Here is a 17548-nt window from a genome sequence, read left to right as displayed (position 1 = left end):
GTGGGGATCACCATTCTGGAGGACTGGCTTATCAGTGCTGACTACTACTGACCTGTAAACCTCCCTAGCACATGTGCTCAACATTAAGTAATCTGAATGATCCCCCACGCTTCCACTTAAGGAAGCTCCAAATATCTACCAAAATATGCTTACATACAAAGGATGCATCACCTGTATTTACATATTTTTCCAAAAGCTACAATAAACTCATCCATCTAAAGAAGAAATAGTAAAAATAGCATTTATGTTTTACTTCACATATAAAAAGGCATAATCGAAAACACTACTCAGTTTTCTGGAGTCAATTTAGTATTTTACATTATTATTAAATATAGAATATATGACAATTTATTTCATAATTTAAAACATCGTAACATAATGATATAGTAAAATTATTATTAGATTTACGTATTTTTTTAAAACGAATTAAAGCAGATACCTTTCAATTGCTGTTCTTTAAATGCTTTTGATGACTCTGAAGTAAGGAGAAATTTGAAAGAAAAGCTTTTAATTGGAAGAGAGAAAGCAACAGGCTTCATACTTTACCTTCAACATATTCATGCTTGAACAAGAGCTCTCTCCCTTGCATATTTTGCATACTCCTAAATATTGGGCAAGTAATGGCACATAGTGAAATCATTCAGTCACCAGGCAGCACAGGTATCTACAATACTACCTGGTTTTATCAACAATATGAAGTAAGAGTAACATCCAGGCATCTCTATAAACATTTTCTGAACAATATTTCATAGGTTGCCTGAAAAGTTCTCTTGCTTAGAAATAAATTAAAGGAACTTAAGGAGCTGAGAGTCAAAGTCAAATTTAGAGAGTAAAAACAAGAAACAGTATTTTAAAAGCAGGAAGCAATACAGTCTCAAATAATTGTCTTCTGAGTCAATGTAAAATGAAAAGTCCTAATCAAAAGCCTTGTCATTCTATCACCAACAAAACGGGTGTAAAAATGCTTCAAGAGACAGCAAGTCTTGTTTTACTCCACAAACTAAAGAAATTACAAAGAAGTATAAAAAGATTTTTTTTCTCCTATCATTCAGCACTTCAGTCTAAGATCTAAAACAGTTATTAAAACAATTACATCTGTTGCTATCTAAAAAAATAAAACCAATGAAATAGGCAGAACATCAAAATCATATAACACTCCCAACTGGAAGCAATTTTTCAAGGCACACATCTTTAATGACAAAGAGTTAGTTCAGATCATATGCCAAGTTATTAAAAGTTGAACGTAGGAATGAGCATTTCCTATTTTTGTTTATGCTGACAAAGGCTATAAAAACGGAATACAAAATACATTACCAAATATGGGGGGAAAAAAACACATGTTCCTAATGGGAGACCGCAGAAGAATGGAGAAACGTCCAAAATGAGAGAGGCAGAGCCCGTCTAATATACACAGGGCTCAGAAACAAATGTAGCCCTGTACCRAATTTCTCCCGATCTGCTGAATATTTTTGCTGGTGCTGTGATGGCTCCATCGCATGGTCACATGTAGAGTTACACTTTAATTTACATTAACAAAACTGCACACCGACAACCTTCCCCTCCAAAGAAACACAGCAGTTGCTTGGCTATGGAAGGGAGCTGCAAAGATGCCACAGCACATCACACCTGATGCAATTCTGATCTAAGCCCTGCAACACAAACTCGTGGCCTGGCATTACAAAATACCTCCTGAAACAACTGAAAACAACTGAAACTAAGCTATGTTCAGACAGGCAGACTTCTCCAGCACAGTAAACAAAGAGGTTGCTTGAGTTTCTCTCAGTGCTCAATTGCATTTCAAATTGTAAGCATGCTGGAACGGGATATGCCTACATCTGCCTGTGAAGTCTGCTTGTACCCATGCTGGAGTACAGACACCGGGGCCTCGTTTGTGTGCAGTTTTTGATCGTGCTGTATGTCAGGTGGGACCCCACCTGTGAAGTCCAACATTTCACAGAAGGATCAGCTGTGACAGCCACGAGGTGTGTAATCCAGCTATTGCTTTTCACTAACTTTCATATGCAGGTTCATCTCGATGATAAATAATCTCTCCCCACAGGAGCATGCACTGGCTAGAGGGGCAGGTGTGGCTGACAGATCAGCAGCTCCTGCTCCGTGCCACGTCCTCAGTCCCCAGGTTCTGCTCCGGGCAAGCCAGATAGTGGGACTTTTGCTACAATTACAAGTGACCTGGCTGGAAGGACTCTGTGTAGCCTGCAACAGTGATAAATAGTGGACTCAAAAGAAAGGCAGGGAACTTACTGAATATATTTGCATCCCACGTCTTTAGAAAGGCTGAGAGCACCCAGTATCATGCCCTAGAGTTCAGATAAGACCTTGGTCAGACACTGTCAGCTGAGTTTGGAAGCTTGTGAAACCTGCACTTAGCTCCATCTGCAACAATCTGGCAATGCTGGAGAAGGTCAGAGTATAAGTGATTTTAGGGGGGAGATCATTTTATGCAGAAAAAAGATCAAACAACACTCTACTTTTTGATTTTATACAGTCAATATCTGAGTGCTTTTTATTTAAAAAATCAACGCTAATAGTAAAGTCCCCAAGGAACTTATTGAGGCTCTAACATCCTCCCTCTACAGAATAAACTCTTTCTGCCACAGAGATATCTTCTTTTATTTTGTAATGCAGCTATGCAAAAATAGAGAACAAATCTGTTGAATAAGAAGGCACTATCAGTTAAATCTGCTGACTTGATGGCAACAATAAGCTTTTTTATTGCTTTCTAATCCTTCAAGGAGAATGTGCTGGATTCCATTTACACTTATTCATCAAACAGAACTGATTACTAAAGTCTTAGGAAGAGCCAAATTCTGTGTAACTCGTACTTGCAATAATATGGTTGAGCAGGTGTAACTGAGGGTGTCAACACATCCACCACAGTGGATTAGCTGGAAGAGATGATGTAGTTGCTGGCTCCAGCTGCCTGCCTGGCTCCTCTCCCAGGGGTGGTGACAAGTGGGAAGGCTGCCTGGCTTGTGAATTAATTCCAGAACTGTTGCAGTTTACAGTCCAGAATATTAAGACAGAATGACATCAACTTGGGCTTAATCTGTTGTCACATGTATCAATACCCAGAGGGTGCTATTTATTCTACCGTGTCAGCATTAGAGAAAATGAGCAGCTCCTCCTACCAGCTCCAATTTGACTCATTTGAAGAAAAAAAAAAAAAAAAAAAAAAAGGAGAAATCATGCTCCCTCTTCAGGGGAGATTTAAACTATAATTATACCGTTTATAACAATTTTAGATGCCTACAAACATTGCATTTTCTATGAAAGCATGTGGGTGATTGTAAATGAATGGCTATAGTTCTATTATAATGCATATCATACATGAAGAGGACAGAGTAGGTTGCTTTGAAAATCCAAACTACAAAATTTTGAACTTTTGTTTTCAGTCTCATTACTACAGTAACAGTCATTAATACAGAAATACAGACTACCAGGAAAAAATTCAATGGATTTGCAAGTCAGAGGGCAGGAGCCAAACAATGAAAATTACTATGAAAAGAACCTATTAAAATGAAAGATTATTACAGATTTGTAGGTGCATCTCAAAATTTGTCATGGCACCAGTTAACACATTAAATGGTTGTAGCACTCATCAACTGAGATGTAGCAGAGTTTTATTAATTTAATCAGTGAACAGACAAGAGCTAGTAGCACAAGATTTAAAAATCACAAGAGGAGTGTTTTTTAACCTTTTAATAATTTTCCCTTGCAGCTGTGGGTCCTACACCATGATTTTAAGCTTTCTAACAACAAGTTTGTTGTGCCTAATCACCCTTTTTGGATCTCAGACCAGTCCTAGAGCAATCCTAACAGAAGACTGAGCAAAAGTGGCTTCTGACAAATGTTAAAACAAATTTCTAACATGTGGTAACATTTATAGAGGACTTTGCAATTTCCATATAAAAACAAAATCCTAATTTGACTTCACTGCTTAGAAGCATCTAATGCTTTAACTTGTGTAGAGCTAAAGCAAGAMGACAATTTTATGCATGATGATGTGTTTGTTATAGTCATCTTGCATTCTGAACACACATATAAGCAGTACAAACAACAGACCCTAAGGGCAATGCTGTAACATTTCTTCACATGTGCAACAGTTTCTGAGATTATATATATCCTCAGAGGAATTCTCTACAATCTTCCAAACTGCTTTTACAGAAAGCAATTTTGATTTTCTCTGCTATTGTCACTAGACATAGTCAATATTTCCTGTGTACTTTTAAACTGAAGTTAGCCAGTTTTCTTCTACAATTTACCTTACTTAGAGCAGTCTACACCACACAGCTTTAGTGGTGCAGCTCTGCCACAGCAGACTGAACAACACACATTCCAAATTAACAATGCTATAAAAATCACGAAGTTTTAAAATAATGTAGGTTGGAAGGGATCTTTGGAGGCCATTTAGTCTAACTCTCAGCACTGTGCAGAGCTAACTTCAAAGTTAGAGCAGGCTGCTCAGAGCCCCACCAGATGGGTTTTGAAAATATCCAACGATGGAGATCCCACAATTTCTCTGGTCAAACTGTTCCAGTGTCTGACAACCCTGGAACAATTTTTTCCTTCTGTTCAGTTGGACCTTGCTGCAATCTGTGCCTGAAGCCCCTTGTCCTTTCTCTGTACATCTCTGAGAAGAGCCTTGTTCTGTGTTCTCTATAATCCTCCTTTAGGTAGCAGTAGACTGCAATAAGATCCTCTCCTTAGCCTTCTCTTCTCCAGGGTGAACATGCCTAATTCCCTTAGCCTCTCTTTGTATGACACATGCTTCAGCCCCCAACCATCTCTGTGTCCCTGTCAAACTAGAAAGGGTCCAGCACAATGTCCCTCACAATGGGGGCCCCAAAACTGGACACAATATTCCAGATGTGACTTCATGAGTAATGAACAGGGGAGAATAATCACTGCTGGCCATACTTTTGCTAATGCAGTGCAGTATGCTGTCATGTGTACTGCTAATGTTCAACTTGCTGTCCACCAGGACTACCAAAGCCCTTCTCTGCAGAGCTGCTCCCAACAGTCAGCCCCAGCCCCGCTGTTGTAAGGGGTTATTGCATTCCAGGTACAGGACTCTTCATTTGTCTTTGATGAACTTCACAAGATTGCTGTCAGTGCTTTGACAAGTTGGAGGTGTAAGTCCAAAGTCCTTTGCATGGCAGCCCTGCCATCCAGAGTACCAAGGCTCCCCACAACGTGGTGTTCCATGAACCTGCGGAGGGTGCATTTTGTTGCATTGTCCAGGTTGTTAATGAAAATGTTAAAACACAATTGGCCTCCGTAGTGACCCCTGAGGAATACCACTAGTAACTGGCTGCCAGTCAGACTTTGAACCATTGACAACTACCCTTTGAGTCTGATGGTCCACACAATTTTTCCATCCCCTTTGTAGTCCACCCATTCAGCCCGTATCTCCCCAGTCTGCTGCAAGGATGCCATGGGAGACATCGTCAAAAGCCTTGCTAAAATCAAGGTAAATGACATGCAGTGCTTTCCTCTGATCCACAGAGCCACTCATCTCATCATAGAGGACGGTCAGGTTGTCAGGTACAATTTCCCATTTTTAAACCTGTGGTGGCATTTCTCAGACACCTTCTTGTCCTTCATGTGTCTGAAAATTACTTCAAGGTGGATTTGTGTCACAATCTTCCTGGAGGTCTGAAGTGAGGCTGACTAGCTTGTAAGTACATTGGATCATCCTTCTTGCCTCTTCTTAAAGATGAGTATGACATCTGCCTTTTTCCAGTCATCAGGGACATCCCTGGATTACCATGACCTTCCAGAAATAATAAAGGGCAGCCTCACAATGATACAGGCCAGCTCCTTTAGCAACTGTGGATCTGAATATGTCCATTATTTAAGTTGCACCTAACTCAATCCTATTCTACAGAGGGTAGTACCTCTCTCCTTTAAAAACTCTCCTAAGGCACAGACATTGACAGCAAAGGCCAAGGCAAAGATTGTCCTTTTTTACTAGCCCATTAGTCCCATTTAGCATTGGGCCAACATCTTCCTTGGTCTTCCTGTCAATGTAACTGCAGGAGCCTTTCTTACTGTCTTCCCATTCCTCACCAGTTTCAAACCTAGCTGAGCTTTGGCCTTTCCTAATCCCATCCCTGCCTGCCCAGGCAATGCTTCCACATTCTTCCAGGGGCAGCCCATCCCTGCTTCAGCTTTCCGTGCACTTCTTTTTAAGTGTTTGAGCTCACTCAGGAGGTCTCCATTCAGCTATGCTTGCTTGCTCATTTTCTTGCACAGCAGAGTGGACCACTTACTTTGCAAGCAAACCTTCCCTTCCATGTGGTCTCAGTTAATAACCACAATACTTTAGCCAATTCAGTTATTGTTGTTCTGGGAGGTGGAACAACTACACTAGCAAGAGAATTTTTTGTTGTTGTGTGTTGCAGCTCTGCTAGACAGCTCATAGATCAGTAGTGTAAAGTCTTTAGTAGCACAGATAAGCCTGTAATTGCTTGCAAGGATAAGCTCCAAAACTCTCTCCTACAAGGAACAGTGCCTATGGTAGAAAGTTTTGGCTTCTGGAGCCCCAGATCCTCATAGAAAGAGCAGCCTTCCTGCTGCAACTATGCAAGCTAGAGACCACAGGGTAAAACACAGGTACAGAAATCTCCACATCCAAACTGTTTTGCAGGCAAGAATCAGCAGTGGAAACAGCATCACCTGCTTTCATCAAATGATTATGAAATGACTTGGCGAAATACTCCAACAGCCCCATTAACTACTCCATCTTTTTCTGGTGCACAGCTACTTGAATTCTAGTTGTGTAGCAAAACCACTACATTCAAGAGAGCTCAATGCCATGTGTAAGTTCCTCTTTCACATCATGCTTTCAGAGTGGATACTAGTAAAGCATGAACGCACAGGAGCTGCCAACTGAGAAATTATTGAGCAAATATTCTCATGGAATCACTTGTTTTGCACCTCTATCTACTCAAATCTCTCTGCTGATGGGAGAACAGAGCACAGGGTAGTATTTCACACTTGGGTTATTCTCACACTAATATCTTCCCAGCTGAGGCATTCCTGTGATGGCATTTTAGGGTATAAAGGGCAGAATTTCACTGGAAATGGGGCAAACCAGTTGAGAACTTAACTGAGAAAACAAAGAACAGAAAGTCAAATGATTCTCTCTCCCGCCTCAAAATTTACCCCTAACCAAAGGAAAGGATTATGCATCAGCAACAGGAGTAAAGTAATCAAATAAAAATACAAATAGCACAAACATACTACCTTTGCTTATCAAGAACTATTTTACACTGTTCAGCTTCAATTCTTCAGTGAATTATAGAAGTGCTTAGTTTTCTAATATGCATGGTTCCTCTGAAATTAATGGTATTTTTAACTGTGCAGGAAGTTACCTAATTTGAAATAATAGCACTATTCAGAATGCCTGAAGTCACTAGTTTGATGCAAGCTTTCGCAGGCTGAAAAATCTACAGCAACATTTTATCACTTGCTCTGAACCAGTTAATACTTATATAATACAAACATTATGTATGCATACATACAGAAAATGCWACATGCTGCAAGAAACCAAGTATTTAGCCAAGACAGACAAGCACGAAAATTCAGGCTTATTCAATGTAATGTTCAGCCATCATAAAATTTTCCACTAATGCTTCTGTTATCTAAATGCAGTTTTAATGATTTTTTCTAGAAATATATAATACTTACTTGTGTTTGGTCATCTTTAGATCATGGCAAAAATGACTGAAAAATCTAGCATAAAATAAGTGCATAACTGCATGTTCCTTTCCTCCGATGTACAAATCCACAGGCATCCAATAGTCAGCCAAGGCATTATTAAAGGGCCTGAAAAACACAATAGAAAAAGATAGAGAAAATACAATGTAGAAAAGACCAGCTCTACTGAAGTAGCTCATCATACTTGACACCACCGTTTACTGAGAGCTAGACATCTAATGAAACTTTTAATATCAGATCTTTCTAATTTTTAAGTGATATGCTCACTAAACTATATACAAAACTAATCACCACTGAGAAACAGATCCACAAAACTATGATTTTCACATATTATACATGTGCAACTAAAATTTCACCTAATCACTTAAGAAAGTGATGAAAATACTTGGCTGTTCTTTAAAACATTTTTTTCCAGAAATAACATGTAGCTACCCTTTGAATTTTCTAGCATTTACAGATACCAAATTCTGCATAAAAATATATTACTATTAAAGAAGATGAAAGACATGCCCATTTAAAAACAATTGTTTTTTTTTAATTGTAGGTTTGCATTGTTGCCATTAGGGGGCAATGTAACATCTTGTCATAACTCTTGTCATTCTGAAGAGTCAGATGGGTCTTTGTACTCAAACTGAAGGATGCTCTGTGGATTTACAATAAACATTGGATGCCATTTAGAACATATTTAATAAGTTATTGGAGGTAACCTGCACAGTTTATTAGCATTGCTCACTGCTTCATTAAATATCGCTGTGTCTCATGTAACAGCTTCCTGCCTGCAAAACACTATTTCAATACATGTTGTTTCCTCAACATACATTTTACATTCCCATTTTAACAAATTTACCCGTTTCATTAACTTGTTTGATTATTTCATCTGTAATTCTTATATTAGTAACACTTTTTTTCTTCACAGATGAACCCAGAAGCAAACACTGGATCTGAAATTCATGTCTATCATGGAACGAGCTAAAACTTACTGCTGTACACAAGATTCCAAAATCAATAGAAAACTTCTCCCAAATTCTAGGTGTTTGAAATATGAATTATAGAAATAAAGGGTTTACATATATGCACCTTAGCTTAAAAAAAGAAAGAAAGGAAATACCAAACAGATCTAGTGATCTAGTATAAAAGTTTGAAATTCTTATTTCAATATAAAACAGATTTAGCTACACTGAGCTTGTTACTTTGACAGCTTGACATTACACCTGACTGTGTCATCTTCAGCTTCTGGAAAAGCCCTTCTTGTCCACTCACAAAAAAATATTTCCAACTGTCGTTGGGGAGAAGGCATTCTGCATAATGCAAGAATACTAAAAACTTATTAAAGTTAATATGAAATGTGTCCAGAGAAGAATTTCCATTTGTTTAACTAAACTAGTGCTGCCAGTATTAAAATATAATTCGTCCAGCTATACTCGAATCCCTTGGCGTAAATATGTACCCAGACACTGCTCGGGGGGATCCCCAAACAGCCCTAAGTGTGGTATCAATATCTAAAAAATGCAGCTCTATCTTCCTCTGACCACATACAAGAACTGTTCCACTAATTCCTCCTTGCAAAAAAAAAAAAAAAAAGAAAAAAGAAAACACCTGCATATTTTACTGTCTTATCTCATAAAAGCAGGCAGCCAAAACAGACATACAAATGGCCTTCTTGACACAGCTGTCTCAACGAAGTGTCTATGTTGTATGTATATGAATAGGCGTTACTTGGAGGCCATGAATTTAAAATGGAAACGTCAATAATTAAAACAAAATAGATCATACCAGACTCATTCACCAACATGAAGCTTGTTATGTACGATTCTCTAGGAATACTGAGGCCATTTACTAGACATTTTCTATTTATCTGTGCAATAACTGAATGACCTACAGAAAATACCCATCTAATTTGCTGCTATCATATTATCCCACACAATGGCTCTCAACGTGTCCAAGAAACAGTAACGACTATTCATCCAGTGACTGTAGGCAATGATCTAATTTGGCCAGAGTATATAAAATGCTTTTGGACAACTGAGTCAGCCTCCGTGCAGGCTGCTTTAACACCGTGTTTGACACAACACCTCAAGGCACAATCAGCAGTGCTAACACAGGCAGACTATGAAGCAGGTAAACAGCTAAATAACTACATCTGTCTTCCCATGCTCTTCATGCTGCAGCCACTAATACACAGCACAAGAAAAATCTCCTTTTATTAATTATGGATACAGCCAAAGTAACAACACAACAGGAACTTACTCTGCTGCCACTTCACTTTAGGTCTGAACACGAGGAAGCAGCATGATTTATCAGAATTCTAAAAGAGCTAATTTAAGGTGTCATTCTGGGCAGCTGGATGTTACACCAAAATCCTCTTCTTACCAGTGAAAAAGCACTGTCTTTCTACACATTAAAATATTCAGTCTATTACTAGGGAGGGTACACACAACACAACTTACCACAATTTCGGAGAGAAGAGTTACAGTAGGCTGTTATTCTTAATGGCATCCTCCACTAATAAATTCCTTTAGCTCCTCAGCTGAACTCTTCCTTTATGCTGTGTCTCATAACGCCCTTCCATGCAAACTCCTGCCCCTTGCCTTGCAGCTCCCCCACTTAACGTAGTTGTGTCTACACGTTCTGCCCTCATAGATCTCCTGGACTGGGCACAACCAAATGCCATAATTTTACAGCAACTCTTAGTCCACTCTGTGCTGTGCTCAGGGACAGACAGCAGGCACAAAATCAGGGCAGCAAATGGATTTACACTGCCCTTCTGGAAAGGCAGAAGCTAGAAGCACCAGAGTATCCAGCCTCTTCCTTCCTTCCTTCTTTCTTCCCTTCTATTCTGTAAAGCAGATTTGCCCACCACATGGCCCTGGGTCTGGATCCCTTACCGTTCAGTGTTGTGAGGGTCAGTGTATCTCAGGTAATACCAAGCAGAGTCAACAAATGTATCCATGGTATCAGTTTCTCGCCTTGCAGCTGCCTTACACCTGAGCAAGAGAGAAGGAAGGACAAGACTATTTTTAAGATAAGCGACAAGCTTGGCAGAGGAACAAACAGGTACAGAATGGCCATGAAGAAATCTAGATTGAAAATTGAAAGTCTGAAGAGTTAAAGCAGTGATATGTTGGAAAAATGTCCAGTATAAGTAACAGGGCCAACTCTCCTTCCCTCTCCCTCCCAAACAAACCAAATCAAAACACAAAACAAAAAAAGCCTAAATGGCTTTAAAATGAAGGAATAGTGGAAGACTGCACAACACAAGACTGCCCTCTCAATCATATGCTCCTGGAATTTTTTAGAATTGCCATTAAAAAAACCCTGACACTGTGCTTCATGTTTTGAAAAAGTTACACAAATAGTAAGCAAGTCTTAAAGCACAGACAAGTGTGCTTTGCCATAAGGTCGATGGGTACTAAATATATATCACACTCCTTAGGTACCATCAGACAAATCATTTTATAAACATTCAGCGGCAGGAGCAGGCTGGTTGCCTCTCACTCACTGTCTTCACAAAAAGGTGTTTGAAGATTCAGTTTCTAAAATCCCAGAAAAAAAAATGAACTTAGTTTAATTTCAGCTTCTGAGATGTATCAAATCTTTTCTAGACCTTGTAGCACAATTTTAATTTGTGATTACTGCAAATCAATTTTTGCTAGGAGTTACATTGGCAGCACTGATAAACACAGTTTTAAAATGAGTTCTAGAAGCTCAAGTTGTTTGCCTCTAATTTCTCCCTGAATATAAATTATTTTCTTAATGGAGCAAATAATCACATTTGGTAAGTTTCCATTTACTGTAAATGATCCCTCTTGAAAACTCTTAACTGTTGAAACAATGAGATTTCTCTAATATTAATGAAACTTTGCAACCTGTGACACACTTGCACATAATATATGTAATAAAGAGTGGCCACCAGCTATTTAATATTTTCCCGTTGTACCTTTAGTCTGCGATCAAGCCTGATGGCTGAGCTACAACATCTCTCTGCCTGCCTGATACTTCAGCTTGGCTTGCCAAGGCAAGTTTCTGAGTATCACCACTTAGCCTTTTCCTTCACTCTGTCTCTGCTCAAGGTCCATTTTTATCAGCAAGTTTCTCCTTCAACAGGAATAATGTAGTAAAGGAATTTTACTTCTAGTTGCTTTTTAATATAACCATTTTTATTAGATTGTACATATAAGCAGAGATTTGGTCAATATAAAATAAATACTGTATTACATTGAAATGAATGGCTTTTCAGTCGAAATAATACTTTACAATCATTGAACCACAGTTCTACCTGCTTCATACCTCTGCTGTTGCTTGTACTCTAAATGGACATAGCTCACTAACATAGAGACAGCATGGGCATCTTTCAAAATATATCCATCAGGCACAATGTTGTAATCTAGTCAGACAACCTTCAGACAGTTAACCTGATTATCTGAACTTGTATAAGAATGAATAACTTAGGCATCTCTTTCTATTTATGATTGCTTACATTCTTGAAACTCAAATTTGAGTTTTCACAGACTTTTGTATCTTTCCATCTCATTTTCCTTAGTAATTCTAAATATTAAATACAACCAAAGGAAAAAAACCTTGTTACTGGAGAGAATGACTAAAGGAAGGGATGACTTAACTCCTCAGAGCAAGGAAAAACAAGAGATAAGGATGACTGGGCACACATGAAGGCAATGCTTCAGAAAGGATTTGAAACTGCAGAGGATATATGGATGAGAAATATTGAAAATACCTGTCAAATAAAATAATGAAAGTAAAAGCTAAATAAAGATGAAAATAAAAAAAGTAAATTTCAGCAAACCACCACATTTTAGGCTATGAAACTGATCCTGTATGCCATTATTTCTGACTAAACAAATGCCTTTGATTCATTTCTAAGTATAGCAGTCACAAAAAGATATCCAAAAACAAGTATTTGCTATACATCAAAAACTACATTGTTGCCTGGTTATCTTACAAAAAAATCACTTCTGAATGAAAGCCAGGAAGAGGCCAGTAGTGTAGACAGTCACTTTCATTTAAATCAGTTAAACTTTTCAGTTAAAATCAGGAATTTTAGATCAGGTCAYTGCTGGGGGGTTTTCCTAAACCTGAAAGTCTTGTTTAGTAATGCTTCCTTGTATCAGTCACACTTTAGAATATGGTCCTACACGTAATTTAGACATATCTAAAATGAAATTTTCTATGCAAAAGTATGAAGGTAAATGTATGTTTTACTTAAAATACACGCTATCAACTAAGGTCAAAACACAGGTTTCCAGAGAATCCCAGAACTCCTGTGCCCAAGCTGCCTCATTATAAATGAAAAGCACACTAATATTCTAACCTGCAAATGCTAAAAGAAAGGGAGATGTTATGAAACTGCTGYGTTATCAACGAGAGCCCCAGGGCCATTTATACGTCTGGTTCTCCTGCCTGGCAGCCTGACGGTGTGCTTCCTGTTTGGTCAGTCCGTTAGAAGCAACCTTCCGTTATATTGCTGAGGAAAATCCTACCTGCGATAACTCCTGTTCTGCTAGTTCCCTATGCAGAACCCGCAGGCAAACTACAGTGTACAGGGCATCTAAGCGGCCCTCAAGATTGGACATCTGATCTTCATGACATATCTCTCCCTAGCTATCTGATTCAGGCTGCTTCTTTTCTTAAGCAGCTGGACTACAAACAATAACGATTACAATGTCGACAAGAGGCATATATGTACTACCTCCTTCAATCTGAATTATATGCTGTCATGTATAATTTACAGTGCATGTAATCCTTCATGATAAAGAATTATATAGCAGAGCAAACAATATTGTTGGGCTATTGTTAAGAAAATTAACGAGATGTTAGTTTTCTTACCAGGAAGAAGTAATTCAATAATCATCTTAAGCTTTATATTAACTCTGCTGGTGAGAGAGAATGAAAGTTCTTGCAGTAAGTGAAGTAGGAAATACTGTAAAGAAATGGCAGAAAGGGAGGAAAATAATTGTTTCCCTAATTTATTTCCTCCAACTTAAAAACAGTGAGCTTTGTTTCAGCTTATTTATCAAGAAATAGCAGTTGGTATCTGCGCTGCAAACAAGGAGTTTTATAGAGTACAGAAAAACAACTACACGGGGTCAGACCAAACATCCTTCCAGAACAGTATCTTAGGGTGATCGGTTGTCAACATTTATGAAATGAGTACAAGAAACAGGCAAGTACACAGCGATCCTTCCCGGTCTGCAGTAACTGCAGCATCTGCTTACCTTGGACATGAACAGTTCACCCATTCTGGAACATTTTCTAAAGGTGAGGCTCCCTTCCCTGTAAAGGTGGTTACATTAGGCAATACCACAGGTAAGTCCTCATAAGGTACGGAGACAGTGCCACATGTCTGGCAGTGAATGATAGGAATTGGTGTTCCCCAGTACCGCTGTCGAGATATTAACCAGTCTCTTAATTTGTCACTTGTTAGGTCTCCACCTATTCCTTTATTTTTGGCCTGCTGGGTAACAGCTTTTAAAGCCTCCTGTCGAGTCATGCTTGTGAACTGATGAGGGCGGGGGGAAGAGAGAGACAGACAGAAATGGAAGAAGAAAGAAAAAAATCATATCTGCTACTAGTGAAAATGCAAAAACAGTCATAAAAGTCAGAAATGCCATTTCTGCGTGACAAAGTTTGAATCTAATATTAATTTTCCCTTTCCCATTGCTTAGCATCCTCCTATCCAAGGGCCTATTCACATATAGTCAATGGACTTATTTAAACCCTCCTGCTCAAAGGTAACATCCTTGATGGCCTGAATAGGACTGAGAAAGGACCCTGTAGACCCCTTCAGCTTTTATTTGCAAATATTTGCATTTATTGCTGATATTTTATCCAGMAGCTGTATGCCAAAACTTCCAGAATATCACCAATACAAGGCAGAGACTGAGGAAATATGGATGGCAGATCAGCTTTCCTTCTCAGTGTGTGTTTGAGGTTATTCTGTTCCTTGCTTCCACATACCTTTTAACCACTTAGACCCTATCTGTCATGTAGTAGCAGACACAAAGCTCATATTCTGTCAAACAGCATCTTTGCTAGGGCTATAACATTCTATATATTTGATTTAAAGATAATATTTCTATGCCACTTAAGGCAGATATGTTTTTACCAGAAAGGCTTACAATATATTTCAATGAATATGTGAAAAAGGACTAATGCGTTAACATTTAGCTTAAAAACATACAGAGATGATGAAAGTAAGAATCAACTTTTAACATAGAATCAATTATTCACTTTCCATTACAAAACTCAGACAAATACCACATTTTCTTATCACGTACAAAAGATTAAGACTGGGAATAAATTCATTTTATTGCTACAGAAGAACTAATAAAGGTTATCATTAAAGTGTTCCTAGAAATGAAATAGCATAGATCTGGCTTAGGTCTTAAAAAACATAAAACAATCAAAAATCCCTGAAATCATGCAAAGTATTTGGGATTTTCCAGAAAGCAGTTTTAGTTTGCACTGTTATTGCATGTTGGAGAGGAACTCAGTACTTGTACACCCACCTCACCAGAATTAATGACTTTCTCCAAACCATTTGGCAATGTTTCAATGACTTCAGTGAAAGAAAGTCCCAGATTCTTAGCTACTGTGGCATCTTCTGTACTAGTACTAGGAATTCCTAGAAAGGAGAAAAAAAAAAAGAGTTCTGGAATTGAATGACATGGATATTGACCATTTGAGGGTACAATATTTTCTTTCTATGTCACTCCAACTCTTTATAATGATTTATATTTAGCCCCCAAAAGTTTAAAAATTTAAGATCAATAAAAATATCCTTCAAGCAGTGAAACTGAAGAAGCAATAATTATAAATATGTTTTATCAGTTTCTCTGTAACCCAAATGTCAATGTCCTACCTCAAAAGAGCCTGAAAATTACCTGGTTCAGAAAGAGTCTAAAAAGAAAACTGTGAATTTTAGATAAATAACAGAAATTTAAATATATTATTTAAACATAATTTAGATTTATACATAAATTTAATTTGTTAGGATGAGAAACATAAATACTAAACAAACAGCATAAGTAATAGTCCCCTTGTTTTAATAGCACATTTTATTACTTTCTAAATTCATAGCTTATTAAAATGCATCACAACACTACAGTCTTTAACATTACTATCCCTTTAACTTCTTATGAAAGACATGATTTGTTTTTAATGTGAAGAAAAATCCATTCAAAAGAATATCAATTTTCTACTCAGAATATAGCTACTGAGAGCACTTTCTAATAAGCCACAGATGTCAGAATATTTGAGACTCCTGATGCTGTCTTTCCCTTTGCATCTTATTATTTGGGACAGTCGTACATTCTGAATACAAGTTCCTCTTCCAACCCACACAGACTTCTTTTTATTACAGCAATTTACCAGCATCATAAAACAACACATTATCTTTAAATATTCCTCATTCATATTGATAGATGCTGACATCTTCCCTCTGACTTTGCTGCATGCAGTTTAGTAGTGACTGTGTTCCACTTTGGAGGACTACCTTTCAGGGGCAAGTTAAGAAATCTGTTAACTTTATTATACAATTGTACTCTGAAGTATCGCTGAGATACTAGCAGATCTATTATGTCACAGGGAGATACATCTTTCTGCATATTTTTTCTTTTGGTGATAATTTATTTAATATTTTGGATAATCTTGCAGGTTCGCTATCATCTTTAAAAGGCAAAGAAGCCTATACAAACAATCCAACGCAATAAGAGTTTGGTTAAAGCTACAGACCAAAAACTCTCAAAATATCACTGAGCACATTAGGATTATTAACATACAAACTGCATTCAAAACCAGTTTAATACGCATCTTTGTTTAGGCAGTGAAATGCCTGCTACCATAAATATATTAACTCTGTCAATATATGGAAATTTGGAAGCAGATAACAAATGAAAACCAAACAAGACACTTCCACAACAAATAACTCCCTCACTAGCAAAATAAGGAACCACCATTTAATCTTTTCAGCAGATGTACTCTCTTGCCATTTAAAGGCCCTGTTATAGCATAATATATGTATCTTAATTTGTCAAAGAGCTCTGCAGTCTGCAACAGGTGGCTTCACAATATGCTCTACAAATGGAAAAAGCAGACTCCCCTTTTTGGTCTTCCTTGCTTTTGAAAAGATGATGCTATTAATGTACTTTTGCAAAACTCAACAGCTGGCATCCAGAACTTCCTGGGAAGATCTGGGCTGTTTCCAACAGACATAAGGCCAAGGCACATGCCAGTGAACAACATGGAAGTTTTTAATGAAAAATAAGATTAGGCATCTCAATTATTTGGCTCCTCTTACTCCAGAAAAGGTTCTGGTTCTCGAAACCGGTTCAGTCCTGAAGAGTAAGATGCAGGCACATTACAAGTAAGGTCTGGTGTCCAGCCCAAGTGAATAGTCTCCAGCCCTGTGAGGGTCACCCAAGATATTTTTGCACAATACTCAGTAAAAGCAGCACCAAGGAGAATGGCACAAAGACCCCTAAGTGGCTCTGCAGAGCCAGCTGGTTTTATTCAGTTCTGTTCAGTCCCAGAACAGCCAACATTGGCAATAATGCAGAGGAGACAGTAGCAGTCCCAGGGTGGGAAAGAAGACAGACAGAGGCAACAAAAAGGGAGTGAAGGAACAAAGAAGGTAGTGGTATGGGGAAGAAGAGATAAAGAACTATATCTTATCAGAATTGGCATACAACACTGACTATTTATTTCAGCTGAGACCACAACAAATAATAATAATCCTAAGTTAGGTGCCTAAAGTTATGGGAATACTTCCTTTAGAGATAAAGGGTCCAAG

General features: G+C 38.1%; 1 protein-coding gene across 18 annotated transcripts in view; it reads right to left on the bottom strand.

Annotated features, from left to right (window-relative positions):
* LARS2 (leucyl-tRNA synthetase 2, mitochondrial) overlaps window positions 1–17548 on the bottom strand; it is a 94301-nt gene that overhangs the window by 27329 nt on the left and 49424 nt on the right. For all 18 annotated transcript variants that reach the window (XR_003257872.1, XR_003257873.1, XM_026091769.1 and 15 more), the window contains 4 exons: window positions 15267–15382; window positions 13974–14257; window positions 10629–10727; window positions 7714–7851 (listed from right to left, as the gene is read on the bottom strand). Coding sequence is in view for 16 of the 18 variants with exons in the window: in XM_026091769.1 (XP_025947554.1) it covers window positions 7714–7851; window positions 10629–10727; window positions 13974–14257; window positions 15267–15382 (637 nt within the window). In the remaining 2 variants the exon portion in view is untranslated. The remainder of the gene's footprint in view (window positions 1–7713; window positions 7852–10628; window positions 10728–13973; window positions 14258–15266; window positions 15383–17548) is intronic.

This window comes from Apteryx rowi, unplaced genomic scaffold, assembly GCF_003343035.1.
Source record: "Apteryx rowi isolate R43461 unplaced genomic scaffold, aptRow1 scaffold_920, whole genome shotgun sequence".
NCBI lineage: Eukaryota > Metazoa > Chordata > Aves > Apterygiformes > Apterygidae > Apteryx > Apteryx rowi.
Note: the sequence above shows the minus strand (reverse complement) of the source record. Positions and strands in the feature narration are given on the sequence as shown.